Source organism: Grus americana, chromosome 1, assembly GCF_028858705.1.
Source record: "Grus americana isolate bGruAme1 chromosome 1, bGruAme1.mat, whole genome shotgun sequence".
NCBI classification, from domain to species: domain Eukaryota; kingdom Metazoa; phylum Chordata; class Aves; order Gruiformes; family Gruidae; genus Grus; species Grus americana.
The window spans coordinates 196844281-196864630 of record NC_072852.1 but is presented as its reverse complement, the minus strand read 5'-3'; the positions used below and the strand labels follow the sequence as shown (position 1 = coordinate 196864630).

At 41.5% G+C, this 20350-nt stretch overlaps 1 protein-coding gene across 3 annotated transcripts; it reads left to right on the top strand.

The window, feature by feature from the left end:
- Nucleotides 1–102: 102 nt before the first annotated feature.
- On the top strand, nt 103–19438 carry POLR1D (RNA polymerase I and III subunit D). 3 transcript variants are annotated; one of them, XM_054813764.1, is made up of 4 exons: nt 154–258; nt 2753–2845; nt 9947–10021; nt 18078–19438. In XM_054813764.1, exons 3-4 carry the CDS (start codon nt 10005–10007, stop codon nt 18361–18363), a joined length of 303 nt encoding a protein of 100 aa, XP_054669739.1. In that variant the 5' UTR covers nt 154–258; nt 2753–2845; nt 9947–10004; the 3' UTR covers nt 18364–19438. The 3 variants fall into 3 exon arrangements, with proteins under 3 accessions (XP_054669738.1, XP_054669739.1, XP_054669736.1); XM_054813763.1 differs by lacking the exon at nt 2753–2845 and having other exon boundaries at nt 103–258; XM_054813761.1 differs by lacking the exons at nt 154–258; nt 2753–2845 and adding an exon at nt 447–662.
- Nucleotides 19439–20350: the final 912 nt, after the last annotated feature.

Here is a 20350-nt window from a genome sequence, read left to right as displayed (position 1 = left end):
GCGGCCGGGTGCGGCCGCCGGTGGCCGCAGGTGCCCGGTGGGGTGTGGCGGCGGCCCCGCTCGCACCGCCCCGGCTCCTCCCCGCCGGGGTCCTCGCCGTCCTCTGCGCCTGCCCCCGCCGCTCCGCTCCGCCCTGAGCCGGGCCGCGAGCGGGACATGGCGCCGGCCTTCGCCTGAGGAGTCGGGCCGCAGGGGAGGAAGAGCGAGCGCCGCCCGCCCTCGCCGCTCCGCCATGGAGGAGGATCCGGAGCTAGAGCGGTGAGGGGCTGGCGGGCGGTCGCGGGGCGGGGGGGGCGGCTGAGCGGCCCCGGGAGCTCACGACCTCCGTGGGGCCTCTCCGTCGACTAGGGCCTGGCGTCGCCTCCCGCCCCGCAAGGTCTGGGCAGCGCTGGTCTGGGGCCGCCCGGCATGGGCCCCCGAGGTCTGCGGAGCGGGGGAGCGAGCAGTGGGGCCCTGCGCGAGCGGCCGGGGCCTAGCGCTGCCCGTCGGTGCGTTCCGGAGCTGGCTGTGGCCGTGGGATGGCTCCTCCCGGCGGAGGGCCTCGGCTGTCGGCCTGTGGCGGCAGGTGGTCCGGGCGGCGGCGGAGAGGAGAGCCCTGAGCCCGACCTGTCCGTGCCCGGCAGCCCCGGGGCCCGCTGTTTGTCGCAGCCCCTCGGGTGGCGGTGAGTGTGCGCTCCGAGGGGCGTGCAGCCAGGAGCTGGCGTGTGCCGTGTCCTCGGGATGGAACTTGGGAGCCCTTGTTGAGGGAGTTGCGATAGAAAATACATCTTCCTATGTAATGGGAAAAAAAAATCCATTATTTAAAAAAAAAATCACTATTATGATGCATGCTGATACCGTTTAGAAATAAGGCTGAGAAGCGTTGGGTGGCTCATCAGTTAGAAATTGGTGATTAGGTGTACTTGGTAAAATAGAAAAAGGTTAAACTTCTGTTCTGAATTTTGGTTTTCAGTGTTGGAGATGTGCCACTTGACTAATTGTTCAATTGCCCTGGTCCTTGTATGGAATAATACAAAAATGCTTAGCAGGTATTTAGTTAAAAAAAATAAAATTGCTTTGTACCTTGCATTTCATTGGGATGAGAAGATTCATCTCGCTGTGCATATGGAGTTACAGTGTTCCCAAGCAAACATTGAGGATTAAAATGCACATTTCTGTATTTGGATACTCAGTCACAGCAGACCTCTCTTACTTTTGCTTTAGAAATGGACTTTAGGTGTTTATATCACAGATTTTTGGGGTAATATTCCTATTTGTAGTTGTTGGAATTTTTTTTTTTTTTGCAAGCTTGTCTGTGAGTAACTGCGCATTTCCTGTGGCTGTTTAAAACTGTTACAGTGAAGTGATGGCCAGAGGCTTTCTGAACTGTTCTCCCTGTGGTTCTCTCCATTTACTTTTAAGAAACCATGTCTGAGAGTGCTTATGCAAAATAACTTGGTTTTGCTTATGTCTGGCAAGTGTTTTAAATGGGATAAAAGCGATAGCACTGGGGTGATGGAAGAACTAGAGAGCATAATGCTTTCTAAGAGGCCTTTAATGCTTGGTAAGCTACTTCTGCTCTCGGATCAACAGTTTAATAATTAAAGCTTCTTTCTATATATGCATGAATGTTATTTTTACTAGTGCCATTCCAAATTTAAACCTTTTTCATTCATAGCAAGTTGAAACCATTTCACTGTTCTTCCATGCTGTCTTCTTTCTGCTATTGCCATGCTGGGGACTTGGAGTCCTCCGGGCAGGTCAGGGCATAGCTGCTCCCCTCGCTGGTTATAGCCGAGTGCTCCACAGTCTTCTGCTGATGCTTTGCTTCCCAGGAACAGATCTGAAGTTTTATCCTGCCTCATAGCTTCAAGCTGAGTCGGGATTCTTCATTCCTTTTCCGTGGCAGCATGGTAGATAATGAGGATGAAGCTCAATATTACTTATCAAGTGGTGCACGGTAGGATTTAGCTGTCTTCAATCCAAGCTGTTATTCACATCTCTGTGCATTTAGTTGTCTCTGAACACATTAAAACTACAATATAGCATACTTAATGATTATCACTTTCTTGTCCTGGATCCACCTATCATTAGTTACTTTTTCATACCCTCAGCATTCATAACAGCTCGTATTATGAGTAAGAATCTGAATTCAGTTCATGCTATCTGCATTTAGATGTCATACTTGACTTTTCTTTATCCTTTGATTTACAGATAATGCTCGTTAGTTTTGTGTTCAATAACCTGTTGATCATAGTCTCTTAGTAGCACAGCGATGGTAGTTAGGTTTTATAATTTTTAAGCCTTTTATAATGTGGCTTTAGCATACAAATAATGACATTTCTGTTCTGTGGCCACAGTATTAACTATTTTAGGTAGATTTTTAAGGTCTAAAAATATATTTTTTTAGTATTTTCAGTAGTGTCTCTCTTAATTTGGCCTTGTCTTACAATACACAAGTCATAAATAACAGCTTAAGGTTTTTTGTATGTGTTTGTTAAATCTGCCATAGGGGGGAAAAGAAGTATAACTATTTTCATGCATGTTTTTTCAGGTCTCAAGCGAATTTTGTGTTCCAGCATTCTAAATAGTGATCTGTTAAGACAAGTCAGTCATCCTTTTTTTTTTTTTTTGTTATTATCAAAGCAGAGGTCTCTCCATCTTGCTTGTTCTATTTTGTCCTTACTGCTACATTTTCCTGCTATTATTTTTCAGTTTTGCTGCATCTGACTCTCACTTGACCTTGCGTTTGATGTTTTCCTCACATTAATAGGAAGGGATAGTCACTACCAAAGCTGAATACTAACTCACAAGTTACCATGTGACTGTTGCATACTCTGGATTTTAAAAGCTGTAAATACCACAGGTGTGTAAAATAGTAATATTTGCTACATTCTACTGATTTATTTCCTCTGCTCCATCTCACTTGATAATGTTTGTAAGAAGTATGAACTGACATTTTTTGCTGTGAATTTGCTGGTACATCAGTGAAGACCTAGAGTCTTGAGGTACAGTGTGATTCTAAGAAAATTCTAAGTTAAATTCTGTTAATATATAATTGATGGTACTGTGAAGATATGACCCAAGAGTGAGTAGAAAAAAGAGATTACAAATCAACTACTAGGACCTGTTTTGTTTGTTTCCCCTGCAAGCATGTGTACTTGCTTTTCTTACTTAATTTTGACTAAATATCCTTTGGGATATTACAGAGGTCACCATTTTCATCTCTGTGCAAAAAAATCCTTTTTCCTCCCTCCCTTTCCAAAATTGCCTTCATTGTTGTTCTATGTGTTTGAAGCACAGAAAATACATTGTTTCTCTCAGAATATAAAGAAAGTGGCTGTTCTATACTGTGTGTCCAAATCCTTCCATTAATCCCTTCTGTCTTTCAACAGCAGTATGTATTTCACAACCTTGGATATCATACCTTATTAGAAGTGCCTACCAAGCTTGTTTGGAGCATGATTTACTTGAAATTAAGTGTTTCCTAAGGAGATGCTGTTCTGAATCACAAGGAACGCTATAATTCTGTAACAAGAGGCCTGTAGTTGAGCTGAGAATTGTCTAATATTTTTGCTGCATAGGCATCCTGATTACACTTTTTAACAACTAAGCTTTGTGCCTTAGAGAAATTAATTGATGGTTCTTACTATCGTTTTTAACAGTTAAAGTGTCAGGATTTCATATGCCATTCTTTCCCATATTCATGGCCAAAAAAAGTGATCTGCAAGCTAAAATTGCTGCGTGAAATGGAGTGGTATGTTTGCTACTCAAGCTGATGAGAATATCGGCACAGAAATGTGCTGCAGATAGCATTTGTGGGACTGACAAATACAATATTTAAATAAGTAAGAAACGTGATCGACAAAGAGTGAAAGCATTCACATACCCGACGTGGAGTGTCTTTGCCTTTGAACAAACATTAGGAAGTTTGCGGCATATCTGTGCCTTTTTTTCATTCTTACTCTTTATGCTGTGGCTTGGGTTTTATTCCTTTTCATCAGTTTTCTTAGTAAGTGTGAGCAGGTAGGACAAACCAGCTCACAGGAATTAATTATAAATAACACTGGCCTTCATTACCATTCCTTTATTGTAGAAGGCAGTATCTTTAGTCCTTTACTTGACCGAAGGTCTTGATATTAATTATTCAGATGTAATCACAATACCAACACACACTTCTATTTCCAGTCTCACGCGTGGTTAAAAATAAGTTGTATAGTCAGCATAAAACTACTTTGAGAAAATTGATTACAAAAACCTGCTAAATTTTTTCCTGGGCTTGCAGCTTGTTGTCAGGACCTAGAGTGACTCAGGAGATAGATTTAAGCCTGATTTTGGGGATCACAATAGCTGAGCAGCCTTGCCTTTGAGCTTCAATAGTAGCAGTAAAGACTGCAAGCAATTATTAGTGCTGTGAAGGAAGATGTGTTTGATAAAGATGTCCCTTTTCTGACTCTGGGAGATGTTGAATATGAATGCTGCCCTCCTGCTCCAGGGCTGTGCACTTCTGTAGCCGATTGCGTGCTGTGAAGCAATTCCAGTAGATATATTTTCATTAAAGTTTTCATCAGGATCTTTAATGAGATGATGGCGTGGGTGGAGATGGCAGAGGTTGTTAGGTTATGTGCCGAAAGCTCCCGGGCACACCCATGGAAGACTGAAGAGTGGATGGGGGAGCCCAAATAGTGCCCAGCCCTGGCTTCTCCCAGGCCCATCCCAGGAGCCACCAGCCCATCAGAAGTCCATCTCCACGAGCCTGGAGGAGCACTGCGCACAGTGGCAGGTGGGAACCCACAGTGAGGACTCAGAGGGATGAACATCTTCTCTGGGCCCCTCCCACGGCTGGGCCCAGGAGACAGCCCCAGCCTCCAGGCATGACGCCCGTCAAGATGAGTCAATGCCGGGGCGCCTTTGGGACTTAAGGGTGTTGCTGCCTAGGGTGTGGGAGGCAGGAGAAGAGCATTTTGAGCTTGCACGGGGCTTTATTATGGGATGTGTAGGGGAGGAACCAAGGGCGGGGAAAGGGATGAGTTTAGGTGATTTGGGGAGAAGCAAGAGTGGGAAAATAGAGGAATAAGGGGGTAAAACAGCCTGGTCGTGTAAAGAGGCTGCCAGTTGGTACGCTTGTCTGGCCATGCCCTGTGCCTGATCAGCGCAGTCTGTCATGTCTTCCTGTGAAATTCCTAACTCTTTCTTGGGTGAGGGACTCTATTTGAGGGGAGAGGGTGTGCACCTCAGTGCTAGGAACTAGAGTCAAAACCATGGGTCGGAGGGACCATGTGTCCATGTTGCCAACAACTGGAACAAGTACAGGTCTGGATACCAGCAGTTGGACTGGGACCCTGGACTGGAGGGCTGGGTGCCAGCAACCAGGGACACTTCATGGAGTGAGTAAAACCAAGTGTCAGCCACTGGAGTGAGGTTGGGGACCCATTTATCTGTGCTGCAGCACTGGAGCAAGCGTGGATGTGCAAGGGAGCGTGTGGCTGCTAGTAAACATCCAGCTGGATCCAGCTGGTGAGTGGGTGAATAAGGTGGGAGATGAGCGTGTATCTCTGAGATCAAGACCCACAGGAGGAGCTAGCTGGCAGAGGCAGTGGGGAGTCCTGGCCAGCTGCTGGAGAGACTGTAGGGTCAGGGGCTCTCCAGGGGCGAGACACGTGTCCGTAGACACATACAGGCACATGCAAGACTGCAGTGGTGTTGAGTACTGGGGGGCCTGGGTGGTCCTAGCCAGCTCTGTGTGATGGTCTGTACCAGCAACTGGAGTTGGGCTGAAGCCTTGGGGGCTCCTGCACCCGGACAGAGAGAAGAGCAGGATGAAGCTGTTGGTGCGAGCGCTCTGTGTGTCTGTCTGTGATTGGTGTGGCCAGTGGTGTATACGTGTGGTGTGCGCATCTGCCTGCTGGGAGTACGTTTTCAGCCTTGCTACTGTTGGACCTGGGCACGGAGCTGCGGCTGCCTGGCCTCTCTTGGCTGTCAGATCCAGCATGATGTGTCTTCTAACAGAGTGGTCTGTAATTACAAACGTTGGGTGGTCTCTGTAATGACATGGTGTTTTCATTGCCTGTAACTGTATCGGACATACCTCTTTATTACCAATTATTCATTTTCCAGTCTATCTGTTTGATTTTTCAGAAAAAAATTATAAAGCTCTTTCCCTGAGTGAGGAAGAGAAAATATATCTGGTTTTGCCTGACTTCAGAGCCCTTAACATTCTCCTATTCTTCAGGCATATGCATTTGTGATGCAAGTTGTTAGGATTAATGCAACAGGAGCTTTGCCTGTAACTTTGGAATATAGAGGAAAGAGTCTAATCGCTCAGAAATGTAAATAGGTCTTGAACCATACACTTGAAAATAAAAACATCACTGCTTATACCTTCATGTTACTGTAATTCTGCAGCTAAGCTTGATTGCTCAAAAAGGATTGCCACAGCAAGTTTTAAGTGGTGCTTGCTATAAAAGAGGCCAGAACGATGCCAGTGTTCTTAAATGTGCCCCTGTCCCTAATTTTCCCTCCTATCAATCTCCCAGTGTTTGGGTTTTTCTCATGTGAAAGTTGCATGCTATGTTCCCTTTGCTTATGCTGCTGCTCTTGGAGTTGAAGCTGGCAACTACAGGACTGTTTGTATTGTAACCAAGCTGAAAAAATGAAGAGAGCAAGGAATGCAGAGCCCCAAGAGACCTCTAAAAGCAAATGTAAAAACCTTGTTTGCATAGCTTTTAAGCTTTTGGCTTGCTTGTGTAGAGGATAGAAGTTCAAAGAGTGGAAACACATTATTTCAAAGAGGATCTGAGCATTTTTTTCATTTGTCTGTGCAAGTCGAAAGGGCTTTGTAAAAGTGCAGTGAATAAGGGTGATGTTGAAAGACCAATATTAGGAAACAGTGTCTGATAAGAAAGGAAGATGTCAACTGAGAAGGCTGTTAAGATGGATGCCAAGTCAGTCTGATCTTTGATATAACCAGAGGGGGGGGGGAAAGTCTCAAATACTTAATGGCTTATATTTCCTACCTAAGTTAATAGAATTGGTGTCACCATATTAATTTATTATGACGTTTTCCCTAAAACTGAATTGTAGCTCTTTAAAATATGTAAGTGTGTGTGTTTTATTAGTGATTTGTACCTCAGATACTTTGGTTTATGATTGTAATTATAAAATAATGACAGATATAGTGGCTTTTAATCTGCCTCCTAGTCAGGTTTCTCAAAACAGAATCACTAAGTTTGGTAACTGTGATAAGTAAAAGTCAGATTTTTTTTTTTTTTTCTTTTTCCTCCCCTTCATCTGACATTGCTGTTTGAAGACTCAGGACAAGCTTTTATAAAGGCCACGTTTTCCTGCTGTCATCACTATAAACAAGCTCAGGTTGCTCTGATAGCAAATTCTGGTTCTGGGCAAAAAATAAATTTTGTTTTGATTTCATGGAGACCTGTGTATGCAACATCTCCCATGTTCCAGTGGTAGAGCCTGGGTTTCCTACCCCTTTTTTTTTTGTTCTTAGGAGTAGCTGTCCTACATACCGTGAGGCTGTTGACACTGTACTTAGCATCTAGGTGCAGTAACTCAAACGGGTGACAGCTCACCTGGGCAGATACTCAGTTTCCATGAATACCCATGCTATGACTAGATATGCAACATGTCCTTGCAATCGGATGTATGCTTAAAGAAGGATTCTAAGTACCACAAGCCCAGCTGCTACTGAGATCATACTATAACCGTCTGCAAGGAACAGACTTTAATAGACTAGTGTGTGGAGAAGCAATACTACAATTTTTAGTGCATTTCTCTGCTATTGTTTTTTGTGGAAGTCTTGGACGCTTTCCTTTGCAAAGCCCTTCAAATGCAAACTCTCAAAGGAAAATGTTATGACCTGTGAGTATTTGCATGTCTGTCTGGCACAGATCTCAGCTTTTGCTGGATGGAATGGTTTCCCCTTGGAACAAAGGAATATATGTATACACACACACACACACACACACTCATATATATGTTGATCAAGGTTTATTTATATGTTGTTTGAGAAATTGTGGCTGATTCTGGAGGCTTGTTCAGGATCATTTAGCTAAAGTATTGCTTGCTGGAAATTACTATAAAGTGAGGAAGTAGTTCTGTGATAGCTGGTTGTAAATATAAAATATGAAAACTATATTCAAGCAGAACTGCAGAGTAACTGTGGAAAGAGTAGCTACACCTTGGTGTATATTACACTTGTACTCATTTAGCACCAATTTGTTTTCTGTTGTCAGGAAAAACCAAAGTGTGCCCAAAACCAATACAGACAGAAGAAAAAGTAGGTCTGTGTTTATAAAGTGTCACCAGCCTATTCTAATGAATGAGCAAATCCACGATCACAAATGTAAAGGGAGCTGGTAAAGGCTTATGTTAAGACCATAACAAACTGAAGAAGGTTAGATCTAGAGTGACAGATGTAGGCTGCTGTGTAATTGCATAATGTTTTCTCATTAGCTACTGAAGGAAATTCTGTACTGCTTATTGTTATTCCCTGTTTTGCACATGCAGTGTATGCATTTAAAGCTAAGTCCTCTTGTGTTTTCCATGTAGACCTTAATAACCTAAGTGGTAATAAACCAGTCTCTTAAATGTTTAGAGCCCAGCATTAACTTGTTAGATCCTCACATGTGCCTGCCATTTAAATTGCTTGCTTTTCTTCTCGGACCTGCTTCTGCTATTAGATGATGACTCTTGTCTTCTCTAGTCTCAATTTTGGCTAGACAACAAAATTGATACTCAGGCTTTTTTTAATCTGTGGCAAAGCAGCAAAATCCTGCTATGCTGATAATATCATAACAACATGATGGGATGTGGCTTCCTTGAAGTTTGAGTTGAAGTCTGTTGACAGTTACCTTTTCTGCATGGTCTACACAGACAATTGTACTATCAAGATGATGACTGTGTGTCTCTCATAGTCCAAAGGCCAGCAGCCACTCTGGCACATCATAGCTGGGAGAGCTGAACAATAAATACCCTCTTCATTACCCCGTACCTTCAGTTCCTCAAACCTTCAGTCTTACCCATGTCAGTGTTGTTAATGCTTAGCTTCATATACTGGGTGTTATGGCCAGGTGCATAGCTTTCCTTTTCTGTCTTGCAGTTATTTTTGGTTGACATATATAGTTACTTACAGTTAACTAACCAAGCTGTTATTTTACACATTCAATTTTTATAATAGATGGCTCACATTATCTGTTCATTGGCTTTTCCATTAACTTCAACCACGTACTGTAGAGCAGTTACTTAAGTTTTATTTGAGATCAAAATTAATTAGTAAAGAGAACTGAAAGACTGACATTGCAGGAGTTATCTATAAATTGCATAATTTACACTCTCTGATTACTTTTTATGTGAACATAGTTATTTAATTGCTTTAGTGTTAGTCTGGCCAGTTTGTTCTAGAGGATGCTGATAATGTAAAGGGGTGGTCGTTTTGGATGATGGCGGATCACAGTCACAAAGATGAGCTCTTTTCTTCCACTGTTACACAAAGCTAGTGCAGTTTGACAACTGGTAGTTGCAGTGATTTTACTGACTGCTTGCTATTTTACTGGTGATGTTAAACTGTGCTCAAAATAGGTCTGTTATGGTTGAAAGACTTTGGGAAGAACCTAAGTGAAGTGACAGCAGGGAAGAACATTCACAAGGTGAAGTAACAGGGACTGTGCTTTTCAGCGTAGTACACCAGTTTCGCGCACTTTATTTCTACTCTTCAATTAGTATTGCAATTGTATTTGCAACAGCTTTAATAGCTATTAATATGTCAAAATGTTTCTTTTAATCTTGGTGCATGGGAATCTGATTAAATTAAGTCACAATGATTTTGGTAGCCTCTTTATTGCTTAATTCATTACAGTGAAGAAGCTCTCCACTTTATTTACATAAGTGCATAAAGTGGCAAGTTCTAATGTTTCACAAGTGCTAACTTTTTTATTTTTCTCATATTTAGGAAGGCTGTGGAAGAGTTACTTAAAGAGGCAAAACGTGGGAGAACCAGAGCTGAAACAATGGGAGCTATGGGTTGGTAAGTGGTGCCAAGAGGAAATGAATGCTATGACTGATGCCAAAATAAATTTTACATTTAATGCAGTAGAAGTCTCTAACTTTTAATTTGCTTCATGTTTAAATAATTTGTCTTCATCCAGGTATTAATTTGTCTGGGCAAAAAATTGAGTCCAGATAAGAAAGAAGCTGAAGTAAATTCTGCCTGCGTGAAATTGCTTGACTGAATGTGTTGAGGTCAAAGCAATTGGAAAACTGGGAGTAGCTTCTGTAATAATGTTTCCTTATAATAGATGGAATTACAAAGTTTGGATCAGAACCTCATGAGCCAAAATACTGAGTGGCTTCAGTGTGCATGTACTTACATACTGGCCCCATGCCACTGGCTTAGATTCTAAGTTAAAAGAATTCATAGCTTGGCAAAGAAACCTAAACCCTTAAAACAATAAAAATTAAAAGTGATCCTCTAGTAGAGAATCCATGTGTAAACTGCAGCCAAAAATGAACTCAAGGTATAATCCAATTTTGGAAGGAGGTATTTTTTTAATACTAAAAAAAAAACCAAACCAAAACAAAAAAACCCCAAAAAACCAAAATACTGAAACCCAGGGGCTAGTTTGTATAGCAAGTGGGAAAAGAATCACAGTATTTAAATCTTAAGTGAAATACAGTATTAATTCTTCAATGCAGTATTTTAGTTTTTACAGCTAGATTATCATGGAATATAATGCATGCAATTGTAATTAAAGAAGTAATAACATGCTGAGAAAAGTCATTCATCTTAAAATAATGCATATGACTTTGATAAGAAGCTATTGGATCTAGGGATGTTCACACAAGTAGTGTACCAGTTGACTGTGTTAAATGCCTTTGTAAATAAGGTTTGGCTTTCTCCACCAACAGAAGTAAAAGATAAGCCTGTGCAGTTAATGAAGTTCTCAGCTGATTTCTTGGCTATGTTTGTTTTAGTAGCTCCGAAGAGATTAAAATAGTGTGTTGCTGAAAGAAGTTAATGTTTATGTTTTCTAAACAAGTTTTGGGTTTTTTGTATATTTTACCCAGTATTTCTGCTGGGGATGCAGTTTATACCCTTTATGTTAAAATAGTTAAATTGGTTTAACCCCCTAGAGTGGTTATAGCTATACTGATACAGCATGCTCTTACCGTCAGCCTTGCCAAATGGCCAGGGAAACCAGCGCAGATAATTAGCACCGTGAAGTGTTGCATGCATCCAGTAACTGTGAATTTGCAAGTTAATTCCAGGTATGGAGACTAAAGATTTCTCTTGGGAGATAACTGAGTGTCCCTGGGCAACTTCACTGCCACTTGTGCAGTCTGGAATACCTGCCAGGAGTGTGTATGGGCTTCTACATACACAGCTACTTCTTATTCCTTATCTGTAGAAGAGCAGTAGTCCTGGTTATGATGATCAGCTCAGGGTAACATGCAGTTTGCTAAAGCCTGATGCCCAAGACCTGCCAGAGGAGAGTATAGCCAAGGGTGACCTCTTTTTCAGAACAGCTGCAGATCCCACAAAGTGAAATAGTGGCTGGCCAGACCAGAGTGTAGGAGGTGTAGGAGGAGAGAATTGTCAAGAAGGCTTCAGGCAGAGGAAGACTGTTGACATAGGGATTGGCATGGTGATATCTTGAACTGAGACTGTTGAAGTAAGGATCCTTTCAACCGCAGAGGAACATGAGAATAGCTATACTGGGTCAACCAAAGGATCCATCTCTGCAGTGCCCTGTCTCCATCAGTGGCTGATGGCCAGTGCCTAGGAAAGGGAGGAAGAAAAGTACAAGAAAGTAGCCATACTTCCTCAAGGTCCTATCCCAGCTTCAGGCAGTCTGCAGCTCAGGATATCCTGCACTCAGAGATGATTTTTTTGTATGTGATGCTTCTCCAGGGATTTTTCCCTCTCTTAATTTATGCTTAAGAGACACTGGTCATAATCTTATTTGTCACAAATCTGGTGCTGTAGAGCTTGGCATAGGCTACTGTATAGCTGGTGTGCGTGGCCATAAGGAAGGTATAAAGCCCCTCACAGGGAGACTCCCAATAAATCCTTGGTGTCTAGTTGTGCAAGTGCAAGAGGCAGAACAGCAGCTGGAAGCTGCCACTGCTCTCTTTCCTTTAATATTTTTTGTGCCCCATTGTGCTGTTTTGGTCCTTCTGAACTGGCCCAGCAACTAGGTATTGCATATATACATGGGAAATGAGATAACCAGTAAGATATATGGAAGGAAACTTAACTATGCTCAGTTGAGTATCACACTTCAGCAAAATGCCGTCGGATGTAACTGATGTTACAGTAAATCCTGAGGGGCTTCAGAGATTAAATCTGGGACTAACATGTAACCTTGCAACTGTAAACTACTGAGCGGAAGGTAACTGCTGCTCTGAGCTTTGTGAATACCAAATAAAATGAGCAGAAAAGTTAGTTCATGAAAATATGTATTAGTAGACCAAATCCAGGAAGGCACAACTGGTAGAAGCAAAGAGACAAGGTCATCGCCAGCTTGTCTAAAAGCACAGTCTTAACAGGTAAAACACAAACCCTTCCTTCCTTGCCAAACTCAAAATGCTTGCAGGTGTGTTTCATGAGGACTTCTGGGATTTCCTCAGCCCTTTGTCAGAGGAGTCCTGGAGGAGAGATGCACAAACCCTGGAGACATCTAGTGTAAGGCCATCAGTCCTGCATTGGCACTGGATAGTTGAAGCAACTCGGCCTATGAAGAAAAGATTTGTTCTGTCATCTGTCTTTGGGTAAGGAGAAGCAGAGGCTGCTGCTGCTCATACTTCACTGGTTCCAGTTTATGTTGCTCTCCAGCAGCCGTTGAATACTGGAAAATACTTTTCTGGAGTCAGTGGGATTTGACAGGAATTGGCTAAAGGGTGGTGTGTGGGGAGGTGGCGTTCCTGGGGAAATATATTGTGCATATCATTGCAAAGGAGTAGAGTCTCCTGGTAGGTGTTGATGGCAGCAAAACCTTAGCCAGCAAGCCTCTGAATATTGTTTTGGGATTGCTTTCAGGTTCAAGCCACTGCTCTGTTACTGTCCAGAGCTATTAGTTCTCTATAGCTCAAGTGCACTGCTTGAAGTTCCCCAAGCACCCCTACCTAACTTTTTACTGTCTCCTCATGTGAGATGGATGGTCAGCTGCTGTTTGAGCCCAAGTTGCAAGTATCCAAGCTAGCATAGCTGAGAGATACAGAAAAAAATGTACGAAGCAGTCATCCTTTAGCCCAAAGTCTCTGATGCAAAGACTCAGCCTTGAAATATGGGGGTGTTGCTAGTATTTCTTCCAGTTTGGGAATGTTTTGCCAATGTTAATGTTGTCTTACAAGTTTGCTGTGGATGACCTGGGAAGATGCTGCAACCCGTAGGGGTTAGATGCTAATAGTAGAAAGGCTTGTCCCAAACAGGGAGGTTGGCAGTGATACCAGGCAAGAGCTTATGCGGGAAGGGAAATTATCTGAGACTCTCTGGACTTGGAACAACTTGTCAATGGGCTGCGTGAGCTCTTAGCTGGTTAAGAGTCTAAGCTCACTGGCCTCCATGCTCTCAGGACTGCTTAGATCAGCAGTACCTAGGTCCATGGCAAATTAATCCAAGAAATACTGGATATTCGTATTTGTAGATCTCACATTATTGGCTCTCGTGTATGGACTTGTTCCTTGGATGTCCTCAAGATTCCGGCTCTCAGCCCTGCAGTATTTCTAGTTCCTGCAGTGCTCCTTTTGTATGTACTCTATGGCCATAGTGATTCTTGTTGGGGGTTTCCTACATCCTTATGACACTACATGATGTAGATCGTGCTGATGATGTATCTGGTTCAAGCATTAGTGGAGCTAATCACAAGTAAGAAAATGTGTGAGAGGAAGGGTAAAGGAGGATCCTGTTCTGAAGGTGTCCTAATCCTAAAAATGTTGAGCAAAAGAGAGCAGAATCTGTGGCTAAACCTCAGTGATGCTACTGTTATGCTGGAACTTCTGAGATGAGAAAAGACATCAGAGCAGCTGTCAGAAAGTTGACATTTGAAGGGCCAGCTCGATCCAGGATGGGAAGTTGTGTACAAATAGTGTAAGAACATTTGAATGATTAGATAAGTATATCCTTGATTCAACAGATGGAATAAATCTGTAAGGTATTGGGTTTTCCATTGTGTGTCTAGGTAAAATCAAGCTAAAAGCATAGCTTTCCTTAAGTGGTTTTGTCAGTCCTATGTACATAATTCACAAGCTTCTTATAGCAGTGGAGTTAGGTCCCATTTTAAGGGGTTGTGCTACAAAAGCTACTGTGTGGACAAGTTCTAGAGACTATTATTTTTATTTTCTCCAGTGTATAGGTATGGTCTTCAAAGATGCTGGTGGCAAGTAAGCTAAGGTTGAACTGAATGTAATCTTCTTGGCTTACTTTAAAAGCCTACCTAAAATAAGATATGGAAGACAAGATATTTTGGGATGGTTTGTTCAGCCATGCATTGTAAGAGGAGATGAAATAGCAAAAAGAAGATAAATGTTGGAAGCATTAAATTATTTTTAACCCTATTGTAAACCAATCCTAAAATTTGCTTTTATTCCTATAGATAGCTTTCTGTTCAATGTCAAATCTGTTAGTCAGAAGTACTGCAGAATACAAAATAATGAAGATGAAGCCGAAGGGTTTGAGAGCACTGGAACTGCAAAATGCTGTATTTCATCTTGTCTTTGAATGGGTGTTGCATGACTGTGCAGAAACACTGCAATGTGATTCCACTACATCTCTTTCATTTGAATGTGAAGAGGAGGAGAAACAGGGCACAGGCAGAGGTTGCAAAGGAAATACATTAAAATCTTGTGATCAGAGCACAGGTTCCCATCCAAAATTCTGCCAGCTGTATCAGCTGCCAAGACCATACAGAAAAGCTTGCAGTGCTATCCCAGGTGTCCTCTTTTGTGAGATCCCCTGTGAAAGGATAAGAGCCTGGGTTAGTTGATTTGGCAAAACAACTGCTAGCTGTTTTGGTTTGGTTTTTTTTTTTCCTTCAGTCCATCTTCTGTTAGGTGTTGTATTTTCTGTGGCAGTTTGGAAGTGGTAGAAATGTACTTGCAAGTTCATGCATAATCTCTCGTTCCTGGAAAGAACTGATTTATGCTGTACGCTGAGGCTGACTGTGCCAAGTCTGTTTGACATGTCCAGTTGCTCAGCGGAGAAAAGACTGTGGCCCGTGGGACTGTACTCTTGTGTCTTAAATGGTGTCAGCATGTTTTACTCATAAGAAGTCATACAGTACACCCCTGTGCTGAACTGCACTGCTACATTTGATGACAAGTGTTGGCTGGAAATTCTGTGTTATTGCACAGAAGTTGGCTTAAAATGTCAAAAGTAGCGTTAAGATTTGACCTGTGTTCACAATAACGGATTTAATTTTTTTTCTCAAAATGTGATGTTGACATTTCATCATTGCATAGTAGAGAGATTTTGGGGTGTGAGGGACTTATCTGTGGAGGGGGATGAGGTTCTGCAGGTAAGAATAGCTTGATTTAGCTTACTGGAGCATGCAAAGCAAAAAGCGAACCCCTTACATTGAGTGAACACATTGCTACAGAGCTGGAGTCAGTTTTGTAGACAAGACTGCTCTAGAATTGCAGGTTATGTGCTTGCTTTGGTCACACCTGCAGCTCTGCTTCAGGCACACTTCAGTTTGGAACTTGAATGTTCTTTTAACATGTCTTTTACTTTATTCTTTAAAGAAAAGCTTTTAAAATCTGTTCTTTGACGCTGTTCACTAATCAGCAATATTGTGTTCCACCTTGGATAGGCTGAGCTTGCCTTCCAGCCCTTCAGAACTTACACTGAGGGCAAAGCTGTCATTGAACTGTGCGTTGCAGGATCAAACCTACAGCAAGCCAAAGGCTTGTAGAAGTATTTTCTCACCATTAGAAATGCTCTCAAAGATATCAGTGGATTAATACAGTTCACTTTTAATCTTCACAGTTGCATATATCCCATGGATATGTGTAAACATTATGGGCCTGTATATGTGCATGTGTAATGTAGCATGTGCCATACCTCTCATTTCCTTCAAGATTTAAAGGCAGAATTTGTTTTGTTGAAGTCAGGTCAATAAAACCAAGGACTGGTGTTTCTCTTTGGTGCCATAACTTACAGCTGCTCTGTGAAAGCCCAGTGGCTCGCTTTTATCACTGTGTGATGGTGAACTAATGGCATCTCGTAGCTGACGCTGAAGCCCTGCATTTCTCATCGGTTTTCATTCTTAGTATAGCTCAGGCAGCACTCAGAGTGCCAAAAAGAAATAAATACTTCAGCAAGGTGAATTTATTTAGGGCAGGTTGTCTCATTCTGGTGCTGTATATATTAGTGCTTAATCAATGCATTAGCTCTTAAGAAAAAGCAAGAGGAAGGAGACAAATGTGAAATAGTTTTTGCCTGGATGCAGCCTAGAGAAAGCTGCCCTCCTTGGTAGGAAGCGTTGAGGTACAACAGTTTAATGCTGGCATAAGACATACAGAGGACTTAAATGTTGGCTGGTTTGTGTTATGTCTTCAGGGTAACCTGTGTCATGGCATGTTCAGCACCACGTTCATAGCCAATGTAGTTTGAAGTTAGAAACCCTATTCTACTGGCATACCTTAGCCTTGTATTTTTACTCAGTAGTGAAGTTAATAGATAAATACAGTCTCCCTAAGTTACAAAACAGTTATACTAGATACAGATCTATACATTTTTTAATGATTTTTTTAACCAGGATTTGAGCAAAACAGTTGTAGATTTAGATGCAGAAAGTTTAGAAAACTCTAAAACTAGCTGTACTGTAGCAATGTGTCAAGAAATACCTGGCAGAAATAAAAGAGTGTGGCTGTTTAATGTATAATTCTAAAATGAGTCTCTTAAATTCTCTGAGGATTTAGGACAAGAACAATTATCAGTAATGCTTAGTAGGCAGACATGAAACAAACACCATGGTAAATCCCATGTCCAGTTAAAAGTTATGAAGTAAGCTAATAATCAGACATGATCTTCATTACAATTTTCTTGTTGTTCTGATATCTCTGATTATTCAGAGATGTCAAAGGTTTTTAAATGGCCAGGGTATATTTTCTACACTTACGCAAAATACTCTGGTAGAATAGATGATCTTAACATGGTGTTTAGGATTCATTGACTCCATAGTTGAGTCAGTAAGTGGCACTGTGATCACCAACAGCTCTGCTTTTTTAGAGTAATCCCGTAGCTTCTCTATTAGCATGCAGACTCAAAAATGTTGTCAAGACAAACACCACAGTAGCTCCCACTATAAACAGTCTTCAGCATGATTTCTGTTTACTGCAGGAATATATTCAAACTTGTTTTTTCTCATTCCATTCTTTAAGAGATGATAAATTTGGAATAAGTAGAGTACAACTGGTACCAACAAGATAAATAAAATGTAGACTACTGGTTTACTAAAATTAGCTGATAAATTATGTGCAGAAATGTTAAGGAGCAAGAGGAGAAAGTCAGAAACAATGGAAAAGCATTGGATAAGTATCCTTTCTGTTTAATAAAAAGAAATAAAATATTTTGTTTGGTGGTTGCCAAATATAAATTTAAATGGATATGCCTCCTGTCTGTGTTGTTACAGCTGTTTGGGTTCTTCATGCAAGTGTGTCTTTTACTTTCTTTATCTCAGTTCATTAAATAATGCCAACTTTAGTAGATCATGATCTTGTAAACCATTCCAATTTGACTTAGAATATGGTATTAAATATTTGATTCCTGAATACCTAAGTTAAGCACTGTCGACCTTAAAATATATTGTCATCCTCTGCTTCCCCCTGCACACACTACCTTGTGAACATCATGTGGTTTTTCACTGTATTGAAGTAAAATAATTTTAATCCTATAAGGAATAAGATAAAAGGAGAATGGAGACAACCTTGAGCATATCTTTCTGTACTGAGAGTTTACACTAGGTGGCATGCAAGGAAAGCCAAAAGTACAAACCTGTCTTAAAATTATTGAAGTTAAAATCTCAAACTTGTTTCAGGATGTTTTTATCTTGTCTTTTGATCACTTTTCAATGTCTTTACAGGTTGAAATGTCCTCTTGCTGGTACAAATAAACGATTTCTTATTAATACCATCAAAAACACATTACCATCTCAAAAAGAACAAGACCAAGAACGAGAGCAAAAGGAAGACAGTAAGGAGCCTGAGCCAAACAAAAGTAGGAAAGAAGAAAAACCAAAGAAACGCAGAATTCATCCATACACACCCAGCTTTCAGGCCAGAAGGCGAGTCAGCTACTCTCCTCCGAGGCACCGAAACAGGAACCAGCACACAAAGGATAAGCATGAAAAGCGATCGAGCAAACGATGAGGAGAGGAGAGTGACAAGTATGTGTTGTTACAACCAGGAATGTCATGAAGCGTCGGACTGCAGGGATGTCACAGTTTTTCAGGAGAAGGTGCTGTTCAAAATTGAATTTTGAACTGAGTTGCTTGTGTGAGAAGTAACCTTGAGGTAGCTTTAGAAAACCTTTCTTCGGGACCTTTAAGAGAAAAGCAAAACGCAGCATAAATCTTTCCGTTGTTTTAGAACAGACATTCCTTTCCCTTTGCTCCATTCCTCTCCCCTTCTGACTAAGCTTGGCCATGGTGATGGAGCGCAATATGTGTGTCAGTGTCCAACGCAACTCTTTTAGTCACGTCACTCTTTTGGAAATAAATTTAAATTAAGGAGAAATCTATTTATTGTGCAAAGTTGGCAGAACTTCTTTGCTGCTAACCCATAAAGAAGTTTTGCATGTTAGTTTAGTTTTACAGAATCTAGAAGAAGAGAAAGCTGGTCAGTGCCTGGCCAAGCACATACATTTTGTATAGAATATAAGAGTTTGCTTTCTTTAGTATAAAAAGAACAAATTTCAAATGGGCAACGCTGGTTTTGCTTTCCAGGAGTAACTACCAGGAAATACTGATTTTTGCTTGTTATTGTATATTCATAAACCTGTCATAGATGATAATAAACATTACCCCTAAAAAGCCATAACTGCAATAATTGTCTCTGTTTAGACTTCCCTCTGTAAGGAAGTAGTTTGAACAGTCTGTTGGCATGGTGCTTTCAAAACAAACCTTGGAGACAAAATTATCATGTTCTCTGTCCACTGCTAGAAATTTCCAAGTAAATGTGTAATACTAGAAATGCAGAGGTGATACTTAAAAACAGTCAAATGCTCACTTTACAAACATGTGTGACAATTCTGTAGTGGTACAGTTCTTAAACTTGTGACTTGGAGCACATAGAATACACGTCGGCATATTCCATGTCTCACTTCTGTTTGCGTTACAATAACAAACTTGTGAAATATTTTGTATTTCAGTATTCTCAAAAATAATTGTTTTGAACATAGGTTTCTGATTTTAAGTGTGTTGAAAATAAAATAAAAAAATGTTCATTAAAAGCGCTTTGTGGAATTAATGCTTTTAATGGGTTTCTTACCTGAATTGGGTCTCTGTCCTCTAAGGGAAAGGAGGACCAGTGCTTTGTGGTCCTTCAGTGTTGTGTCAGGGCAAGAGTGCCACCTATAGGCATATCTGTACCTCGTCTTGCTACGTATACTTGCCTGTTGCTCTTGGGAAGATCACGTTAGCTAGGAGATGGGGAGACCAAAGTGGAGATCTGCTGTGGCTGAATTTTGATGCATGAGCTGGGAATTACTCTTCTGAGTAATAGGAAGGTAGTTAAGCTGGTGTTGAGGCCACCGGTGGCTGCAAGGGTCAGTGTATCCAGCAAAGTGGGATACTTCTACATTTCCACTGAGGACTTGGCAGTAGTTTCTCTATTTCCCTGCAGGAACCATAGCACTGTAATAGAAGTCCCAACCTTCCAGAAAATTTCCAACTATTTAAGTGGGATCAAGGAAAAAGTAGTGTCTTTGGAGAATGTAGGACTATCTTTGGTTTAAATAAAGAGATTTTGTTTGCAGTCCTTATTTTGCTGGACACTGCTTGTGTTCTCTTTAATAATCCTTTTTGGAAGGACAGCACCTATAATACCAGCCAGACTCTGCTGCAGTGACAGTGCTGGACAGCTGTGGCTTTGCAGCAGAGAATTCATCTCACTGTTGGTCAGGATTGGGACTGGAGATGTTCCTGTGCATTCTTGCTGGTCTGGCTTGCGGTGATAATGTGGTGTCCTGAGAGTTTTCTGCACTCAGGCCTCCAAACACTCCGTTTGGGTACATGCTGCTGTTGATTCTACATTAATTTAAGCCAGGCTTTCAGGTAGAGGAAGTGATTAGAGTATGTTCAGCTAGTGGACCTGACATGACCTAAACCAGATAGCTGGAGAAAGCCTGTCTTTATCA

Coding starts and splice junctions, on each gene's coding strand:
- POLR1D (XM_054813763.1), top strand. CDS start 233: ATGGAGGAGGATCCGGAGCTAGAGCG. Junction 259..9,946: donor GAGGATCCGGAGCTAGAGCG/GTGAGGGGCTGG, acceptor TCTCATATTTAG/GAAGGCTGTGGAAGAGTTAC. Junction 10,022..18,077: donor ACAATGGGAGCTATGGGTTG/GTAAGTGGTGCC, acceptor ATGTCTTTACAG/GTTGAAATGTCCTCTTGCTG.